Source organism: Anomaloglossus baeobatrachus, chromosome 3 (assembly GCF_048569485.1).
Source record: "Anomaloglossus baeobatrachus isolate aAnoBae1 chromosome 3, aAnoBae1.hap1, whole genome shotgun sequence".
Taxonomy (NCBI): Eukaryota; Metazoa; Chordata; class Amphibia; order Anura; family Aromobatidae; genus Anomaloglossus; species Anomaloglossus baeobatrachus.
The window spans coordinates 635,745,838-635,763,458 of NC_134355.1; the positions used below are offsets into that span (position 1 = coordinate 635,745,838).

General features: G+C 47.8%; 1 protein-coding gene across 1 annotated transcript in view; it reads right to left on the bottom strand.

Annotated features, from left to right (window-relative positions):
- Positions 1-15,229, bottom strand: part of LOC142297346 (zona pellucida sperm-binding protein 2-like) — a 58,356-nt gene extending 43,127 nt beyond the window's left edge. The window contains exon 1 of the mRNA XM_075341579.1: positions 15,160-15,229. Within this exon, the coding sequence (XP_075197694.1) occupies positions 15,160-15,229 (70 nt within the window). The remainder of the gene's footprint in view (positions 1-15,159) is intronic.
- Positions 15,230-17,621: the final 2,392 nt, after the last annotated feature.

Consider the following 17,621-nt stretch of genomic DNA (forward strand, 5'->3'; position numbering starts at 1 on the left):
AGGTCTCCGACTCCTCTGGTCCCAGACAGTCTGCTACCCAACCAAGATCTCACAGGGAGCTCCAACTCCCTCAGCTCCTTACTCTGAAGGCTACTACTCATCTGACTTCCTCCCACCAGTCTGCCTGACCCCTAGGTGGGTTGCCCTATTCCAGCTAGACCACCCTCTGGTGTGCCTGACAGGGTGTGGTGTGAGGTGTGATTAGGATTTGAGTGCTGAAGGAAGCAATACCAGTGTGTAGGAACCCAGAACCATGGAGGGTGAGTTCTGCACCATGAGAGACAGGGGTGCAGTTCCCTGTGACACCCTAATCGACTCAGGGGCGTCCCATTTCTAAAGATTCTTTATGATATCCAATGAGCGCAGGGACTAGTAGCAAGGGCGTTATGTCCCCAGACTAGTCCACCCTCTTAGCACTCCCACAGGGGCGTGCTAATGTGACGCCCTGGCGCCGCCAGGTGGTCACACAAAATAAGCCCTCACAACACCTTCCCTCACAGGGTTACACTGAGCCAACAAAACCCTAGTCACCCCCCCAGGGTAGGAAAGGCACACCAGTGGGCAGGACCAGGCGGAAGGAAAACACCCACCTAGGGGGTCTAGAGAATCCAGGGAGGGAAAAGTGAGAGTTGAGTTCAGTTTTGTTTGGAGTTGGAGTGAAGTACAGTTGAGAGAGGAGAGAGTGAAGTTGGAGTGGAAGCCAGAGAGAAAAGGCGTTTGGGTTGGAGCCCCGGCATACTGGCTAGGTGGTAGATGGTGGTCCGTGTGTCAGGAGACGGGAAGACGGTTGCCGGAGATCCGAGGTGGACCAGGACAGGATAGGAGCCCACCGGTACCAACACCAGAGAACCGAACCGGAAACCGTGCACAGAGGGGATACCTGGTCCCTGAAGCAGAGACCGGATCCACCAGCTTTGTTAATTCACCAGTTGAGGACAGGATTACAGGTCCTGTCCCACCCGAAGTCCCAAAAGAAGCAGACTAGCAGCCCACCACAGGGGATAGGGCATCCGCCAGGGCCTCTTTAGATCCCACGGGTCAGCATCTGCGGGCAAGGCTTGCACCCGTAGTTCTGGGAGCGGACTCCCATGTTCCATATCAAGAAGTCCAAAGAACTAAAATAGTGCAAAGGAAAGACACAGACCATCACCCAGTGTGAGGGACCAGAATACACCCGGCCGCAGTGGCTGGCCACTGGCACCTTGGTTTACCGTTTGATTTGTGTGATTCATTTGACTGAGTACACCAGCATCCCCCGGTCTGACTGGGCGCGCAGGTGTCGCGGGCGGAGGAGGGGACGCCGCACTCTCCCACTGCTCGGGTCCGGCTGCCGCGGCCTGCTGCTACTGCTCGGTGGCTCGAGCGATGGGCCGGATCCCAGGGACTCTAGCAGCGCTCCTCGCCCGTGAGTGAAAGGGGTTTGGTTGTTGGGATAGTTTATTGTCCGTGACGCCACCCACGGTTGTGGTGATTGAGTGTATACCGCCGCTGCTCTGGCTGGGGAACCTGGGAGTGATTGTATGGAGCAGCCAGTTTTGCCCCTCCGTGGGTAGGGGTTGGTGATCCCGGGGCCCAGTGATGGAATTGGATGGTGGACAGGCAGGTATGGGGCCTGTGGAGGTGCAGGGGCGCAGGGGCAGCGCTGTGCCGCACGGCACGAAGGTACTCACTCAGCCAGTAAACACGACAGTTCTCGGTAAACAAACGGCTGGTTGGACGGGTCCCTCGGACGGTTACGGTGCTGATGTTCCCTGCAGTTGACGGTGACGGTCTCTTCCCTGCACCCATGTGTAGTTTGTAGCGATTGGTTCCCACCGGTAACCCGCTCCCCAGCTTGGATATGAGCCGGAGGAGCTACACTCTTGCCCGCAGGCGCTGGCCCTGGGAAACTGGTGCCTTGGCGGTGTCTCCCCTTAACGGTCGGACTGTTGCCTTCAAACGGGACTTGGTTGTTGGGAGACAGAGGTCCCCTTCACTGACGGATTTGGCAAATTATGGCGACTCCTAGCCTTGCCGGGATCCGAAAGGCCCCTGCCCTGGTGATGACTGTTCTTTGTATACCGCTCCGGTACCGCCGGGTCACCACCCGTCTGCGGTCCTTTCGGCAACCTCCGAGCAATCTCTCCTGCAGACGGTCACCGCCGTCTGCCAACCTTGCTGTCTCAGTCTGGGGCACACACCCGGACCAACTTCAGGCTTCTTGCTGTCACTTTCTCTGTCACTACTCTCACTTTCCTCCTTTACTGCTTCACTCTCACTTCCTTTCACTTTCACTGCCCTAGCTGGACTGCCTGGTTTTCCCACCTCCAGGGCTGTGAACTCCTCGGTGGGTGGAGCCAACTGCTTGGCCCACCCCCTGGTGTGGACACCAGCCCCTGGAGGAAGGCAACAAGGATTTTAGTTTTGACTTCGGTGTACCTGCAGGGAATGTGGGGTGCATGTGGTGTTGTGACCTGTGACCCCTGGCTTGCCCAGGGCGTCAGACAGGCCCCTGCAACCACCATCCTCAGCACATACACTGGGCCCCGGGGCATCCATCCCTACCCACGTAGGGGTTAATATCCGGTTGCTATCCCATCGCCCCCGAGTGCTCCCCAACAGCAGCAGTGGTGCTACATCTCACCACACACTGTGGGTGGTGTGACGCCCTGGACTAGCCAGGTAGTCACACACCCCCACCATAGGCAGCAACAACAGTCAATCGAAAAATCCTTGTTGCCTCCCTCCAGGGTTTGATGTCCACACCAGGTGGGGTGGAGTCAGGCAGTTGGGTTTAGGCTCAGGGTGCACGATCAGAAATCCGGCACTTCCGGTCAAGCGCAGTAGACCTCTGAAGCCAGGACACATACACCCAGGTTTAAAGTGCACATGACTGGAAGTGCAGTGACTTCCGATCATGCACACTGAGCTTAAACTCAGCATCTGAGGCGGTGACAACGGACACAGGTACATGTATCACTGCCAATGATGCTGGGCATTGAATAGCATGTTGGTGTCGTGGGCGGAGGAGGGGACGCTGTGCTCTCCCACTGCTCGGGTCTGGCTGCTGCCCGGCGGTGGCTCGAGCGGTGGGCCGGATCCTGGGGACTCGAGCGGCGTTCTTCGCCCGTGAGTGAAAAGGGGAAATGTTTGTGGGGATTTGGATACTGTCTGTGACGCCACCCACGGTTGTGGTGATATTGGTGACACCACCGCTACTCTGGACGGGGATCCCGGGAGCGGTGACAGGGAGCAGCGACAGGGAGCAGCTTTGTTGTTAGTTCTCCCCTCCGTGGGTAGGGGGTTGGTTGTCCCGGTGATGGGGGTAGGGATGGTTGGTGCAGGCGGGCTATGGGGCCTGGTGAGGTGCAGGGTCGCGGAGGGCAGCACTGTGCCGCATGGCACGGTGGTACTCACTCAGCCCAATGATGAAGACACAGTTCTCAGTAAAACACACGGCTGGATGGACGGGTCCCACAGACGGCTGCAGTTTCCTCCCGGCAGGTTGATGGTGACTGCCTTTCCCTGCACCTATGTACGGTAGATGGTTCCGATGGGTTCCCACCGGTAACCTGCTCCCCAGCTTGGATATGGGCTGGAGGAGCCCCTTTTGCCCGCAGGATCTGGCCCTGGGAAACTGTTGCCATGGCGGTGTCTCCCTCCCTTGGTTGGACAGTTGCCTTCTTTCGGGACTTAGCGAAGGGAACCTCCTGGGTTTCCCAGCAGCCAACGGATTCTGCAACTTTACGGCAGCTCCTAGCCTTGCCAGGGTCCGTAGGCCCCTGCCAGATGGTGCTGGCTTCTCCTTGCGTACCGGTCCGGTACCGCCGGGCCAGCGCCCGTCCACGGTCCTTACGGTAGACTCCGATAGGCCACTCCTGCAGACGGTCACCACCGTCTGCCAACCTTGCTGTACCGCCCGGGCCACACACCTGGACGCCGTCAGTTAGTTGCTCCACTACCACTTTCCTTCCTCTCACTTTCACCTCTCAAACTAAAAAACTGTCTACTTTTCCTGCCTCCAGGACTGTGTACTCCTTGGTGGGTGGGACCAACCGCCTGGCCCACCCCCTGGTGTGAACATCAGCCCCTGGAGGAAGGCAACAAGGGTTGTGTCTGACTTCGGTGTGCCTGACCGGGAGTGTGGGGTGTGTTGTGTTGTTCTCTGTGGCCCCTGGCTTGTCCAGGGCGCCACATTGCACACCCACAAGGTCGAACCAAACATGTTAAGAGGACAGTGTAGTCAGGGGGAAGTGTTACCTTTGCATTAAGGCCATGTCTCCCTAAGCATCATCGCTGTTGAGGCACGATTTTTTTGACGCAACAGCGATCTTGATAGCGATGTTGCTGTGTGTGACATCCAGCAACGACCTGGCCCCTGCTGTGAGGTCGCCGGTTGTTGCTGAATGTCCTGGACCATTTTTTAGTTGTTGCTGTGTGTGACAGCGAGAGCAACAACTGCATGTGCAGGGAGCCGACTTCTGCGGACGCTGGTAATCAAGGTAAACATCAGGTAACCAAGAAGCCCTTTCCTTGGTTACCCGATATTTACCTTAGTTACCAGCGTCCGCCGCTCTCACGCTGTCAGTGCCAGCTCCCTGCACACTTAGCCGGAGTACACATCAGGTAATTAACCCGATGTGTACTCTGGCTAGGAGTGCAGGGAACAGGGATCCGGCACTGACAGCGTGAGAGCGGCGGACGCTAGTAACTAATGTAAATATCGGGTAACCAAAAGTGCTTTCCTTGGTTACCCGATATTTACCTTAGTTACCAAGCGCAGCATCGCTTCCATGTGTCGCTGCTGGCTGGGGGCTGGTCGCTGGTGAGTTCTGCCTGTTTGACAGCTCACCAGTGACCATGTAGCGACACGCCAGCGATCCCTGCAATGTCAGATTGCTGGTGGGATCACTGGAGCGTCGCTTAGTACCTTTAGTCCCTGCGCTCATTAGCATATCAAAGGATCTTTAGAAAGGCTTTTAAAGATCTTTGAGAATACAATCCACTTTGTTCTTCTAGAAACAATCTTCTCTTATAACTGAAATGATGCTATAGGGCTCAGCTAACACTGATTGGCAGTGAGGTTTCACATTGCTATGCGCACACATTGCGTTCTGTAACTTACAGAAATGAACACATCCTCTGGCAAAATTTGTCAAATTTGGTTTTGACCACATAAACGCAGGAAATACGCATGCGTTTTTGCTACGTTTTACATGCATTTTCAGTGCTTAAAATGGGATGCGTTTTCAATACAAAGACACTACTAAATAAAGTTTGAACATTCAAATACTAGGAAAAAAAAGTGAAAAAAAATTAAATTCAAGCCTTAAGTCATACACATAATTTTACTAAAATGATTATTGAGATTGAATATTTATGTTAAAAATAAAATGAACTGACTATTTTAAGTCAGGCTGGATGTGAGGGCAAAAGGAAACTTCTTGACCTCACTAATGCTAAAAATGCATGCTTTAATTTTGACAAAAAAGCATGCGTGTAGCATCAAAAATGCATGTAAAATGCTAGAATCTTGATTTTGGATGAGTTTTCAAAACTGTCATTGACATTAATGTTAGCTGAACGCTGCCAAAACGCAAAAAAGAATTGACATGCTGCTTTTATATACGCAGAGATTAACAAAATTGTCAAAAAAAAAAAGCATCGTGCGGGCAAGTTTTGCTAAATTCCCATAGACTACTTAGAAAACAAAACGCAAGCTTCTTGGCATAAAACGCTGCGGAAACGCATGAAAAAAAGCAATGTGCGCACATAGCCTTAGGCCCTATGAACACACTGCGGTTTTGCTGCAGAAAATGTTCATAACCATTCTGCGGTCACTTTCCAGCAAAGCCTACGGTAAAAAAAAAAAAAGAATTTCTGCAGCAAAAAGTGAGCATGTAGCCTCTGCAGGCACCTGTGAATTTTTTGCCATAGAGAATGGTAAAATACCTGAGGGGCCAACCCACAGAAAAACTATGGCAAACACGCAGGTGCGATTTTACTGCAGTTTTTGCCACAGGTGCGGTATTCTGCCAGAGGGTGCAGCTTTTTCTTAAGAAAAGTCAATTTTCTAGTGCGCACATAGCCTGGTGCATAGAGCTGGGGAGTAATTTCTTTGTGTGGGTTACTATACAAGCTTGTCACATGATGTAATAAAGCAGAAGCTATTAGTACACCAGAAAGCATGTGTGCTGCAAGGATGTTCTTGAGCGCTTGTAAAACAAGTCTTACTAATTTGGAGTTCCAGTGGCATAGAAGGAGTGTATTTCACTCACATACTAGAAACAGGGACAATTAGGCAGGGATTAGCAAGATACACCAAGAACTGCTTGTGGTTCTGGATGCATATTGCACATGATATGCCAAGCCTAGAAGTTATAAGTGAGCCTAACTTGCAAAAAGTTTAAAGGGGGACACTAGTAGAGGATCCCTTCAAGGGTACTTTCACACTTGCCTTATTTTTATGGCGCAATCCGCTGTCTTGGGAAACAGTGGAATCCGTTAACGGATTCCGCCATTTCCCATAGACTTGAATTGATGACGGATTGTGCCAAAAGTACCTGCGTTGCTTCCGCCGAGCGGAAGCAACGCTGAATTTAATGTTAAATGCTTGCGTCAAAATGACGCCGACCAGCGGATTCCGTTGCTTCCGTTCATTTTTAATGTTTCCCTATGGTATCGGATTCCGTTGCTAAGTGCTTAACGGAATCCGGTGCTGGATTCCGCTAATTTCTACTGAGCATGCCCAGAATGGGGAAAAAAAAATAAGCCAACGGATTCCATTGGACGCCTAACGGACGCCAAACGGATGCGACGGTCCATTATTTTACAGGAATCAGCTAACGGATTACTGTGAAATAACGGATCCGTTGACACCACAAAAATAACGGATGCATCAAAACGACGCAGCAACGGACCCAGCGGATTTCGCCCAAACACAAGTGTGAAACTAGCCTAAGAATAAGCGGCATAAGGGCCCCACAATACTATAGTTGGGCCCAGTCAGAGTAAACCTAACATAAGATCAGCCACTCATTACACCTGACTTTAAGCTTATCACTAAGGCTAGTTTCACTCTTGCTTTGGGTTGAATCCGCCGGGTCTGTTGCTGCGTCGTTTTGACGCATCAGTTATTTGTGTTGTCAACGAATGCAACGGGTCCATTATTTCACAGGAATCAGTTAGCTGATTCCTATAAAATAACGGACGCGTTGCATCCGTTAGGCATCCATCTAACGGAATGCATCGGCTCCGTTTTTTTCTCTTCATTCTGGGCATGCTCAGTAGAAATTAGTGGAATCCAGCAGTGGATTCCGTTGTAAAGCACTTTGCAACGGAATCCGCCACAATAGGGATCCATTATAACTATAGACAGATGTAACGGAATCCACTGCTCAGTGTGATTTTAACACAAGCAATTAACATTACATGCTGCGTTCCTTCCGCCCAGCGGAGGCAACGCAGCATCGGCCAGCGGAAGCAACGCAGGTACATCTGTTGCAATCAGTCATCCATACAAGTCTATGGGAAACAGAGGAATCAGTTAACAGATTCCGCTGTTTTCCAAGACGGCGGATTGCAACTGAAAAAAAAACAAAAAAAAAAAAAAACACGCAAGTGTGATACTAGCCTAACTGTGAAACAGATTCACAGGACCCTGGTCCAGTGTCCACATCAGTATTCATCAGCTACCAGCCCAGGGCCCTGCAAGTCTATCACTGTCCCCAGTGCACACACACTAATATATAGCTATGGAAACACACTGCAATTACGCCACTCCTGCCAGGGAGGTGCCCACTTCTTACCTGAACAGTAATGACATTTTCTCAGCCAGGGACCTGTCAGAAGCAGACAATGCCCTCACAAGACTTTACCCAAAGTTACAGCAAGACAACTTGGGAGCGGCCACACATCATACTGCACTACTTTCCCCTCCTGAGACTAGGACCGGACCAGATACTACTGTGTGGCTGCTCCCGGCCAATCTCCTATATGAAAGCACTTACCTAATTGACCTAATTACTAAATGCTGGTATAGATTATCCTAATTAATGATGGTGTCCGGCCTTATGTTACCAATAACTGCTGAGCTCCGCTACTGGCTTCACTAGTAACATCAGAAAGGCTGGGGCTGTGTTCACTGGTGGACACAGAAGAGGCCCCTGTGCAAGAACAGTACCTGGGTCCTTTGTAGCTCAATAGCTTTTCATAATTCCACCTGCTTTGGAGGTAAAAATGGGCCCCTTACCTCTGGCGCCCCTGTGCGGCGTCACCGGTAACACCAATAATATATCCGCTCATTGCAGTGTTTCCAAGGAGGATAAATGCTGTGATTTTTGTGTGAAAAATCCATTTAATTTAAAGCTACGTTCACACGTTCAGTATTTGGTAAGTTATTTACCTCCACTATTTCTTAGGCCAGAATCACACTTGCTAGTGCCTCGCGTGTAACTCACGCGAGTCTCTCATGGTAGAACCCGGCATGGCCGCACACTATGCATACAGGAGCGTCTGAGCTGCATAGAGATACATGCAACCGACCAGCTCCTGTCAGGAGAGTGTGCGGCCATGCCGGGTTCTACCATGAGAGACTCGCGTGAGTTACACGCGAGGCACTAGCAAGTGTGATTCTGGCCTTTGACTACTTTCACACATCAGTTTTTTTCCATCAGGTACAATCCGGAAAAAACGGGATAAACTGATCCGGTACCGCATCCGTTTTATCCCCATAGATTTGCATTGTTACCGGATTGTACCTTATGGCTTTGCGTTGCATCCGTTTTTTTCCGGATGCGGCAAAATTTATCAAAGCGGCGGCCGGAGGCAACGTGTCTTGCAACGTTTTGTTTGTCCGGCAAAAAAAACGCATCGCGCCGGATCCGGCGCGATACGGCATATTTTCCAATGAAAGCCTATGGACGCTGGATCCGGTGCAATGCGGTAAAAAATGGATGCGGCTACCGGATCCATTTTTGTAAACTGCGCATGCACCAAATTAATTAAAAAAGCTGATCCTTCAAAAAAAAAAGGACAAACCGGATGCAAAACGTATCCACCGGATCCGGTTTTGTACGCATCCGGCATAACGGATCCGTTAAAAACCGGATCCGGTGGATACGGTTTTACACTTTTTTGCCGGATCCTTTGGATCAGGAAAAAAAAGGATTGTGCCTGAATGCAGAAAACTGATGTGTGAAAGTAGCCTAAGCTAAAACCAGGAGTGGATAAAAAAAAATCCGGCAGTGGTGCTGGTGTTTGCTTTATACTTTTCTTCCTATAGTTCCACTCCTGGTTTAGGCTACATATACTGAGGTAAAAACCTCACCAAATACTGAACGTGTGCATGTGACCTTATGGATACTGAGGTAAAAACTCACCACATACTAAATGTGTGCACGTTGTCTTGGGCTTCTTTCACACATCCGTGTCGTCGGTACGTGTTTGGTCCTTTTCCTCACGTACGGGCACACGTAGACCCATTAAAATCAATGGGTCTGCGCTCACGTGCGTGTTCTGACATGGACTGTGTGTACGTGTGGAGCATACGTGTGTCCGTGTGCTCCACACGTCAACATGTCCGTTTTTCTCCAGCATCACAGGTGTCACACGGAACGCAAACAGACCACACGGAGGTGTTCTGCGTGACACGCGCCAGAGAAAACACGTGTTTGAGAAAAAAAAAAAAACTTTACTCACCTTCTCCAGCCCTCCTGTCTCTGCCGCTGCTGTCACTCGCTTCTGACCGCCGCTCATTGCATATTCACTTCACTGCGGCCGGAAGCTGCAGCAGCGGGGAGTCGGCAGGACCGGATACCGAAGATCAGCACCACAGACAGCGACACCAGCGACAGGTGAGCAGAAAGTTCCCGTTCTCTGTGTGTTATCACGGAGAACACACGTGTGCCATATACACGGCTCACGGAGGGCAAAACACACCTTTGACATGTCCGTGAAAAACGTGCATGGTTTTTCACGGACGTGTGAAAGAGGCCTTACATATACTGAGGTAGAGAACTCACCAAATACTAAACGTGTGAACGTGACCTTACAAATACTGAGGTAAAAAACACCAAATACTAAACGTGTGAACGTGACCTTACAAATACTGAGGTAAAAAACACCAAATACTAAACGTGTGCACCTGGCCTTACAAATACTGAGGTAAAAAACACCAAATACTAAACGTGTGCACCTGGCCTTACAAATACTGAGGTAAAAAACACCAAATACTAAACGTGTGAACGTGACCTTACAAATACTGAGGTAAAAAACACCAAATACTAAACGTGTGAACGTGACCTTACAAATACTGAGGTAAAAAACACCAAATACTAAACGTGTGCACCTGGCCTTACAAATACTGAGGTAAAAAACACCAAATACTAAACGTGTGCACCTGGCCTTACAAATACTGAGGTAAAAAACACCAAATACTGAACGTGTGCACGTAGCTTTACAGATACTGAGGTAAAAACTCACCAAATACTGAACGTGTGCACGTGGCCTTACAGATACTGAGGTTAAAAAAAAAAAAAAAACCCTCACCAAATACTCACCGTGTGCACCTGCCTTATAGATACAAAATTAAAAACTCATCAAATACACAGTGTGTACATGGCCTAAAACTACCACATAAAACTTCGTACATTTTTCCCCATGGGTTAAAAAACTACACCAAAAGTAAAAACAAAAAGTGACATAAAACCACAGTTTGCAGTGTTTAATAACTTGCTAATGTGTTACAGGTAAGTTTTATCTTATATTTGGCATAAAAACACTAGAATAAATATTGCAGTAAATGCAATGTTTTTTTTTCTCTGTGGGAAGTCGTCTGTCACAATGAACAGAAAAAAATTGGCACAAATCTGTGGCAAAGTCCGCGCAATATGGATGCAGATTTGCCTTGTATTTCCCCCTTGGCAGTAAGGCTGTGTGCCCACATTGCGTCGAGGTAGTTGCAGTTCTAAACGCATCCTCTGACAGAAATGGTTTTTGCCAAATTTGGTTTTGACCACAAAAACGCGATAAATACGCGTGCGTATTTACCTCGTTTTTGCTGCGTTTATTGGTGCAATTCACATGCTTTTCCATTGCTTAAAGTCAGATGCGTTTTGAATACAAAGACACTACTAAATAAAGCTTAAACATTCAAACACTGAAAAAAAGGGAAAAAAATGATAACAAATAGCCAATTTTTGATTGATAATTTTAATATTTTTTAATTAAAATGATAATTTTGTGACAATTATGCATAAAATTACATTTATTTATGGATTTTATTAAAAAATAATTGTGTGTGTGTGTGTGTAAAGGGACATATCATGCCATTAATATTTTGCCAAAAACGAATGCAATTAATTGGTCCTAAACGTTTTCAGCATCAAAAAAGCATGTAAAATGCAAGAATTTAGATGTTGCTTGCGTTTTGCAACTTCTCATTGACTTCAATGTTAGCAAAACGCTGCCCAAATGGCAAAAACAATTGACATGTTGCTTCTTTAACCGCTGAGTTTTTGCCCAAAAATATGCAAATTAAACGCTGCCTTTTTAACAGCAAAGTGCGCACAAGAAATCCCCATTTCCCATAGACTTTGCTTGTAAAATCAAAACGCATGCATTTTGGCATTCAAACGCTGCGGAAACGCAGGTAAAAACGCAAAGTGCGCATATAGCCTAAACATCCGCCTGCACCATTGCTGCGAGTCAATCTCCAAGCAAATTCTGCACTTTTTCTGTGGATTACATTTACTAATAGCTGGCACTGTATACACTGTGGATGTTCCATCCAGAAAATCTGCAGTGTATCTGTCATGTGTGAACATACACTAGAGCTCAGGCTTCACAACAATATTCTGTGACGATAATTACAAAAAAAAACAAAACAAAAAAAATTTGACACCACAATGTTATATAATCATTTATATTTTTAGAGTGATTCACACTATGTAAAAAAAAAAAAATCTCCTTTTCCTTTTCTCGTTCTTTGTATGCGATGGTTTTAGGGGTAGATTTTACTGCTATTTTTTAGAGCCACTTTCAAAATTTTTTGTTAAATTGTTGCAGTGACCTTAGATTTTAGGATTTCTTTGTCTATTTTCCTTTCCAAAACATTTTCGTATCTGGTTTGATAAAAACCAGTAAATTCGGTAATTTTCTGCACATCCCAGGAGTGGCCACCATGAGGCAGCACTGGTTCCTCTTGACAAATTTACTGCAATCTTTCGTTTTTTTTCTTCTTTTTTATTTTAGGACATATTAAATTTACTGCATAATTATTTTTGATAATCAAATTCACAATTATTGTGTCCAAATAAATGCTAGAGCTCCACTGGGATTTCTTATACAGAACAATCATATTATATGTGACTTTTTTCTTTCGGGATCACATGACGCCACGTGTGGATTTTCTGCAATATTTGCATAAAACCGGGTCTGTCCTATAATCGCAAATGAATTTGCATTGCAAAAAAAGGTGCAGACTTACTCATGCAAACAAAAATGTAAATGCACCAAAATTTTGGCACTTTTTAACACTTATTGTTGGATTGAATTTCAGCCTGACTCAACATTTATTTTAGATACTTCTTTCTCCTCCATCAAGAAATAAATAGAACCTATAGCTCTGTCCTGCAAGGTGTTGGCCGGTCCTGTACAAATAAAAAAGTTGCAGAATGAAACGTTTTCAACTTTTTTTGTATATTTTGTTTCCATTTCTCATTATATTTCAAGACACCAACTTGCTGTCAGTCCAGAAGCCCATTTACATTATAGTCCTGTATTTATAAGCACACAGAGGATTGGCTAGGGATATCAAACTCAAATACACAGGGCGCCAAATTTATAAACTTGTGCAAAGTTATGAGCCAACCTAGTTGTGGGCCCCACATAGCCCCCATACAGAATAATGTGCCCCACATAGCCCTCCATACAGAATAATGTGCCCCACATAGTCCTCCATACAGAATAATGGCCCCACATAGCCCTCCATACAGAATAATTGGCCCCACATAGCCCTCCATACAGAATAATGGGGTCCACATAGCCCTCCTTACAGAATAATGGGCCGCACATAGTCCTCCATACAGAATAATGGGCCCTACATAGCTCTCCATACAGAATAATGGGCCCCACATAGCCCTCCATACAGAATAATGGGCCCCACATAGTCCTCCATACAGAATAATGGGCCCCACATAGTCCTCCATACAGAATAATGGGCCGCACATAGCCCTCCATACATAATAATGGACCCCACATAGTCCTCCATACAGAATAATGGGCCCCACATATTCCTCCATACAGATTAATGGGCCCCACATAGCCCTCCATACAGAATAATGGGCCCCACATAGCCCTCCATACAGAATAATGGGCACCACATAGCCCTCCATACAGAATAATGGGCCCCACATAGTCCTCCATACAGAATAATGGGCCCCACATAGTCCTCCATACAGAATAATGGGCCCCACATAGTCCTCCATACAGAATAATGGGCCCCACATAGCCCTCCATACAGAATAATGGGCCCCACATACCTCTCTATACAGAATAATGGGCCCCACATAGCCCTCCATACAGAGTAATGGGCCCCACATAGCCCTCCATACAGAATAATGGGCCCCACATAGCCCTCCATAGAGAATAATGGTCCCACATAGTCCTCCATACAGAATAATGGTCCCACATAGTCCTCCATACAGAATAATGGGCCCCACATAGCCCTCCATACATAATAATGGGCCCCACATAGCCCTCCATACAGAATAATGGGCCCCACATACCTCTCTATACAGAATAATGGGCCCCACATAGCCCTCCATACAGAGTAATGGGCCCCACATAGCCCTCCATACAGAATAATGGGCCCCACATAGCCCTCCATAGAGAATAATGGTCCCACATTGCTCTCCATACAGAATAATGGGCCCCACATAGTCCTCCATACAGAATAATGGGCCCCACATAGCCCTCCATACAGAATAATGGGCCCCACATAGCCCTCCATACAGAATAATGGTCCCACATAGTCCTCCATACAGAATAATGGGCCCCACATAGCCCTCCATACAGAATAATGGTCCCACATAGCCCTCCATACAGAATAATGGCCCCACATAGTCCTCCATACAGAATAATGGGCCGCATATAGCCCTCCATACATAATAATGGACCCCACATAGTCCTCCATACAGAATAATGGGCCCTACATATTCCTCCATACAGAATAATGGGCCCCACATAGCCCTCCATACAGAATAATGGGCCCCACATAGCCCTCCATACAGAATAATGGGCCCCACATAGCCCTCCATACAGAATAATGGGCTCCACATAGCCCTCAATACAGAATAATGGGCCCCACATAGCCCTCCATACAGAATAATGGGCCCCACATAGCCCTCAATACAGAATAATGGGCCCCACATAGTCCTCCATACAGAATAATGGGCCCCACATAGTCCTCCATACAGAATAATAGGCCCCACATAGCCCTCCATACAGAATAATGGACCCCACATAGCCCTCCATACAGAATAATGGCCCCACATAGCCCTCCATACAGAATAATGGGCCCCACATAGCCCTCCATACAGAATAATGGGCCCCATATAGCCCTCCATATACTGTAGATAATGATAGTGAGTGGGGCGGACCCTCATGGGGCTGCTTAGTGTCGTTTTTCAATCTGACGTATTCCGTATCAGTAACGGATTGTTCACACTTTCCATTTTGGCTACAGAAGAGATACGGAATTTACAATATCAACAATGTGAGATTTCTGAAATTTCATGCGCATTCTTCTCATTTTTTTCTTGCAGGTTTGAGCCTTCAAAGCACTTTTCAACTATTTAAATAAATGGGTAAAAAACGAAATAAAAATGCATCATAAATATGTGTATTTACTTCTTTTCCATGTATTTCAAAGACATGAGTGAGAAAATATGAGCCATAAGCGCAGGTTTTGGTCCGAATCTGCATGAAAACTCTGTCTTGTGAATGTTTTGTAAAGCAGATTTATCATGTTTTTTTGTGACTTTTTATTTTTTTGCCTTCAGATTTTTGATGATAATAATAATTGTTATTTCTCTAGCGCCAATATATTCTGCAGCGCATTACAATTCAGGAGGACATGGACGGACAATAGGAGACATTACAGAATAAGGCTGAGCTCACCTGTCCGGTAATCATCCTGCAGAGATCCCTTGTCAAAGAAAAGTTCTGCAAACACAACTTTTTTGTGCATTGTTAAATGACTGATGTCTGCTGGATCCGTTTTTAAACATGGTAGTCTATGGAGGACGGATCCGTTAACGGATTGCTAATTAGCCATCAGTTGTACTTGCATTTGTAACTGATCCGTTGTTTTCTTACCGAATCTGTTACAAATGGAAGATAAATAGCACTCCGTTAACGGAACTGGCCTCCATAGACTCCACATGGCCTCCATAAACTTCGCATGTTAAAAAAATGGAACTGGCAGAAATCAGTTTGCCAATGTATCTCTGAGGATCCGTTTTAACAGATGATTACTGGTCTTGTGAATGCAGCCTTCGGCCAATTTCACATTGCATTTCTCTCTCCATTCAGTGGTCCCATCTGGGCTTCCGTCCGAACCCCCAACAAAACAGGTTTTGGACGTATGCGCTAACGGGGCCACTGTCTATAATGGTGCAGACGGAGTCCGCTTTCTGGACACCAGGACAAAAGTGTGTGCACCCAAAAATGGTGCAAGACAGAGCACATGGTGACTCCGCCTGCACCGTTACAGTCAGTGGCCCCGTCAGCGCATACGTCCGAAACTTGTTTTGTTGGGGGTTCGGACGGAAGCCCCAACGGGACCATTGAACAGAGAGCTGAACGCAATGTGAAAGGGGCCTAACACAATTCAACACATACCAAGAGGAGTGAGGTTCCTCCTCACAAGCTACAATATTGCATATAATCTACAATGACCTCACTGCTTCACCACCACCACAGCTGCCGCCTGACCACTGTGTGGAGCTGCCGCCTGACCACCGAGCGGAGCTGCCGCCTGACCACCGTGCGGAGCTGCCGCCTGACCACCGTGCGGAGCTGCCGCCTGACCACCATGCGGAGCTGCCGCCTGACCACCGTGCGAAGCTGCCACCTGACCACCGTGCGGAGCTGCCGCCTGACCACCGTGCAGAGCTGCCACCTGACCACCGTGCAGAGCTGCCACCTGACCACCGTGCGGAGCTGCCGCCTGACCACCGTGCGGAGCTGCCCCATGACCACTGTGTGGAGCTGCCGCCTGACCACCGAGCGGAGCTGCCGCCTGACCACCATGCGGAGCTGCTGCCTGACCACCGTGCGAAGCTGCCGCCTGACCACCATGCAGAGCTGCCACCTGACCACCATGCGGAGCTGCTGCCTGACCATCGTGTGGAGCTGCCGCCTGACCACCGTGCGGAGCTGCCACCTGACCACCGTGCGGAGCTGCCACCTGACCACCGTGCGGAGCTGCCGCCTGACCACCGTGCGGAGCTGCCGCCTGACCACCGTGCGTAGCTGCCGCCTGACCACCGTGCAGAGCTGCCGCCTGACCACCGTGCATAGCTGCCACCTTACCACCGTGCAGAGCTGCCGCCTGACCACCGTGCAGAGCTGTCGCCTGACCACCGTGCATAGCTGCCGCCTTACCACCGTGCAGAGCTGCCGCCTGACCACCGTGCAGAGCTGCCGCCTTACCACCGTGCAGAGCTGCCGCCTGACCACCGTGCAGAGCTGCCGCCTGACCACCGTGCGTAGCTGCCGCCTTACCACCGTGCAGAGCTGCCGCCTGACCACCGTGCAGAGCTGCCGCCTGACCACCGTGCAGAGCTGCCGCCTGACCACCGTGCAGAGCTGCCGCCTGACCACCGTGCAGAGCTGCTGCCTTACCACCGTGCGGAGCTGCCGCCCAACCTACACCCCACCTATTGTTTCCTCCCCTAAATCCTATAGAATGTAAGCCCGCAAGGGCAGGGTCCTCTTCCCTCTGTACTAGTCTGTCTACTGTAACTTGTATATGTATTCTGTATGTAACCCCTTCTCATGTACAGCACCATGGAATTAATGGTGCTCTATAAATAATTACTAATAATAATAATAATAATAATAATAATAATCTATAAGGAAATAGGGGGGCACAAAATGTAAATGCTAATAAGTGCTTGTATTGTATCATCCAGCTGTGCGCCATTTTGTGCTAATCTTTACAATGCAGTTGTGAAAAAAACAACTATTCTCTAATCATGTCTCTGACTTTCCAAAATCAGCAACCAATTGGAATTAAATGGCAATTTTGGAAATGGATTTTGTGAATAAACCAAAATGTTTCTGCAACACATGGAAAATTCTAATGTTGTTTTTCGCCATCTGGTGGCAGAAATAGTAATGGCATCGTATTTCAAGTAAAACTAACAGGACAGTGTCCTATACTGCTTTGGTCAAATAAAGGGAACATTTCTGTTACATAAGAAGCCAATTTATTTAATATGTGGATTTAGTTGGGAATTTGGCTATAGATTTAACCTTTGGCAATTCTAATAGGAAAATCTGCTCTAAATTCCTGCACAAACCTCAGAATGAGCGTCGTCTGCATGTGTTCTTGCAGGACGAAACAACATGCAATA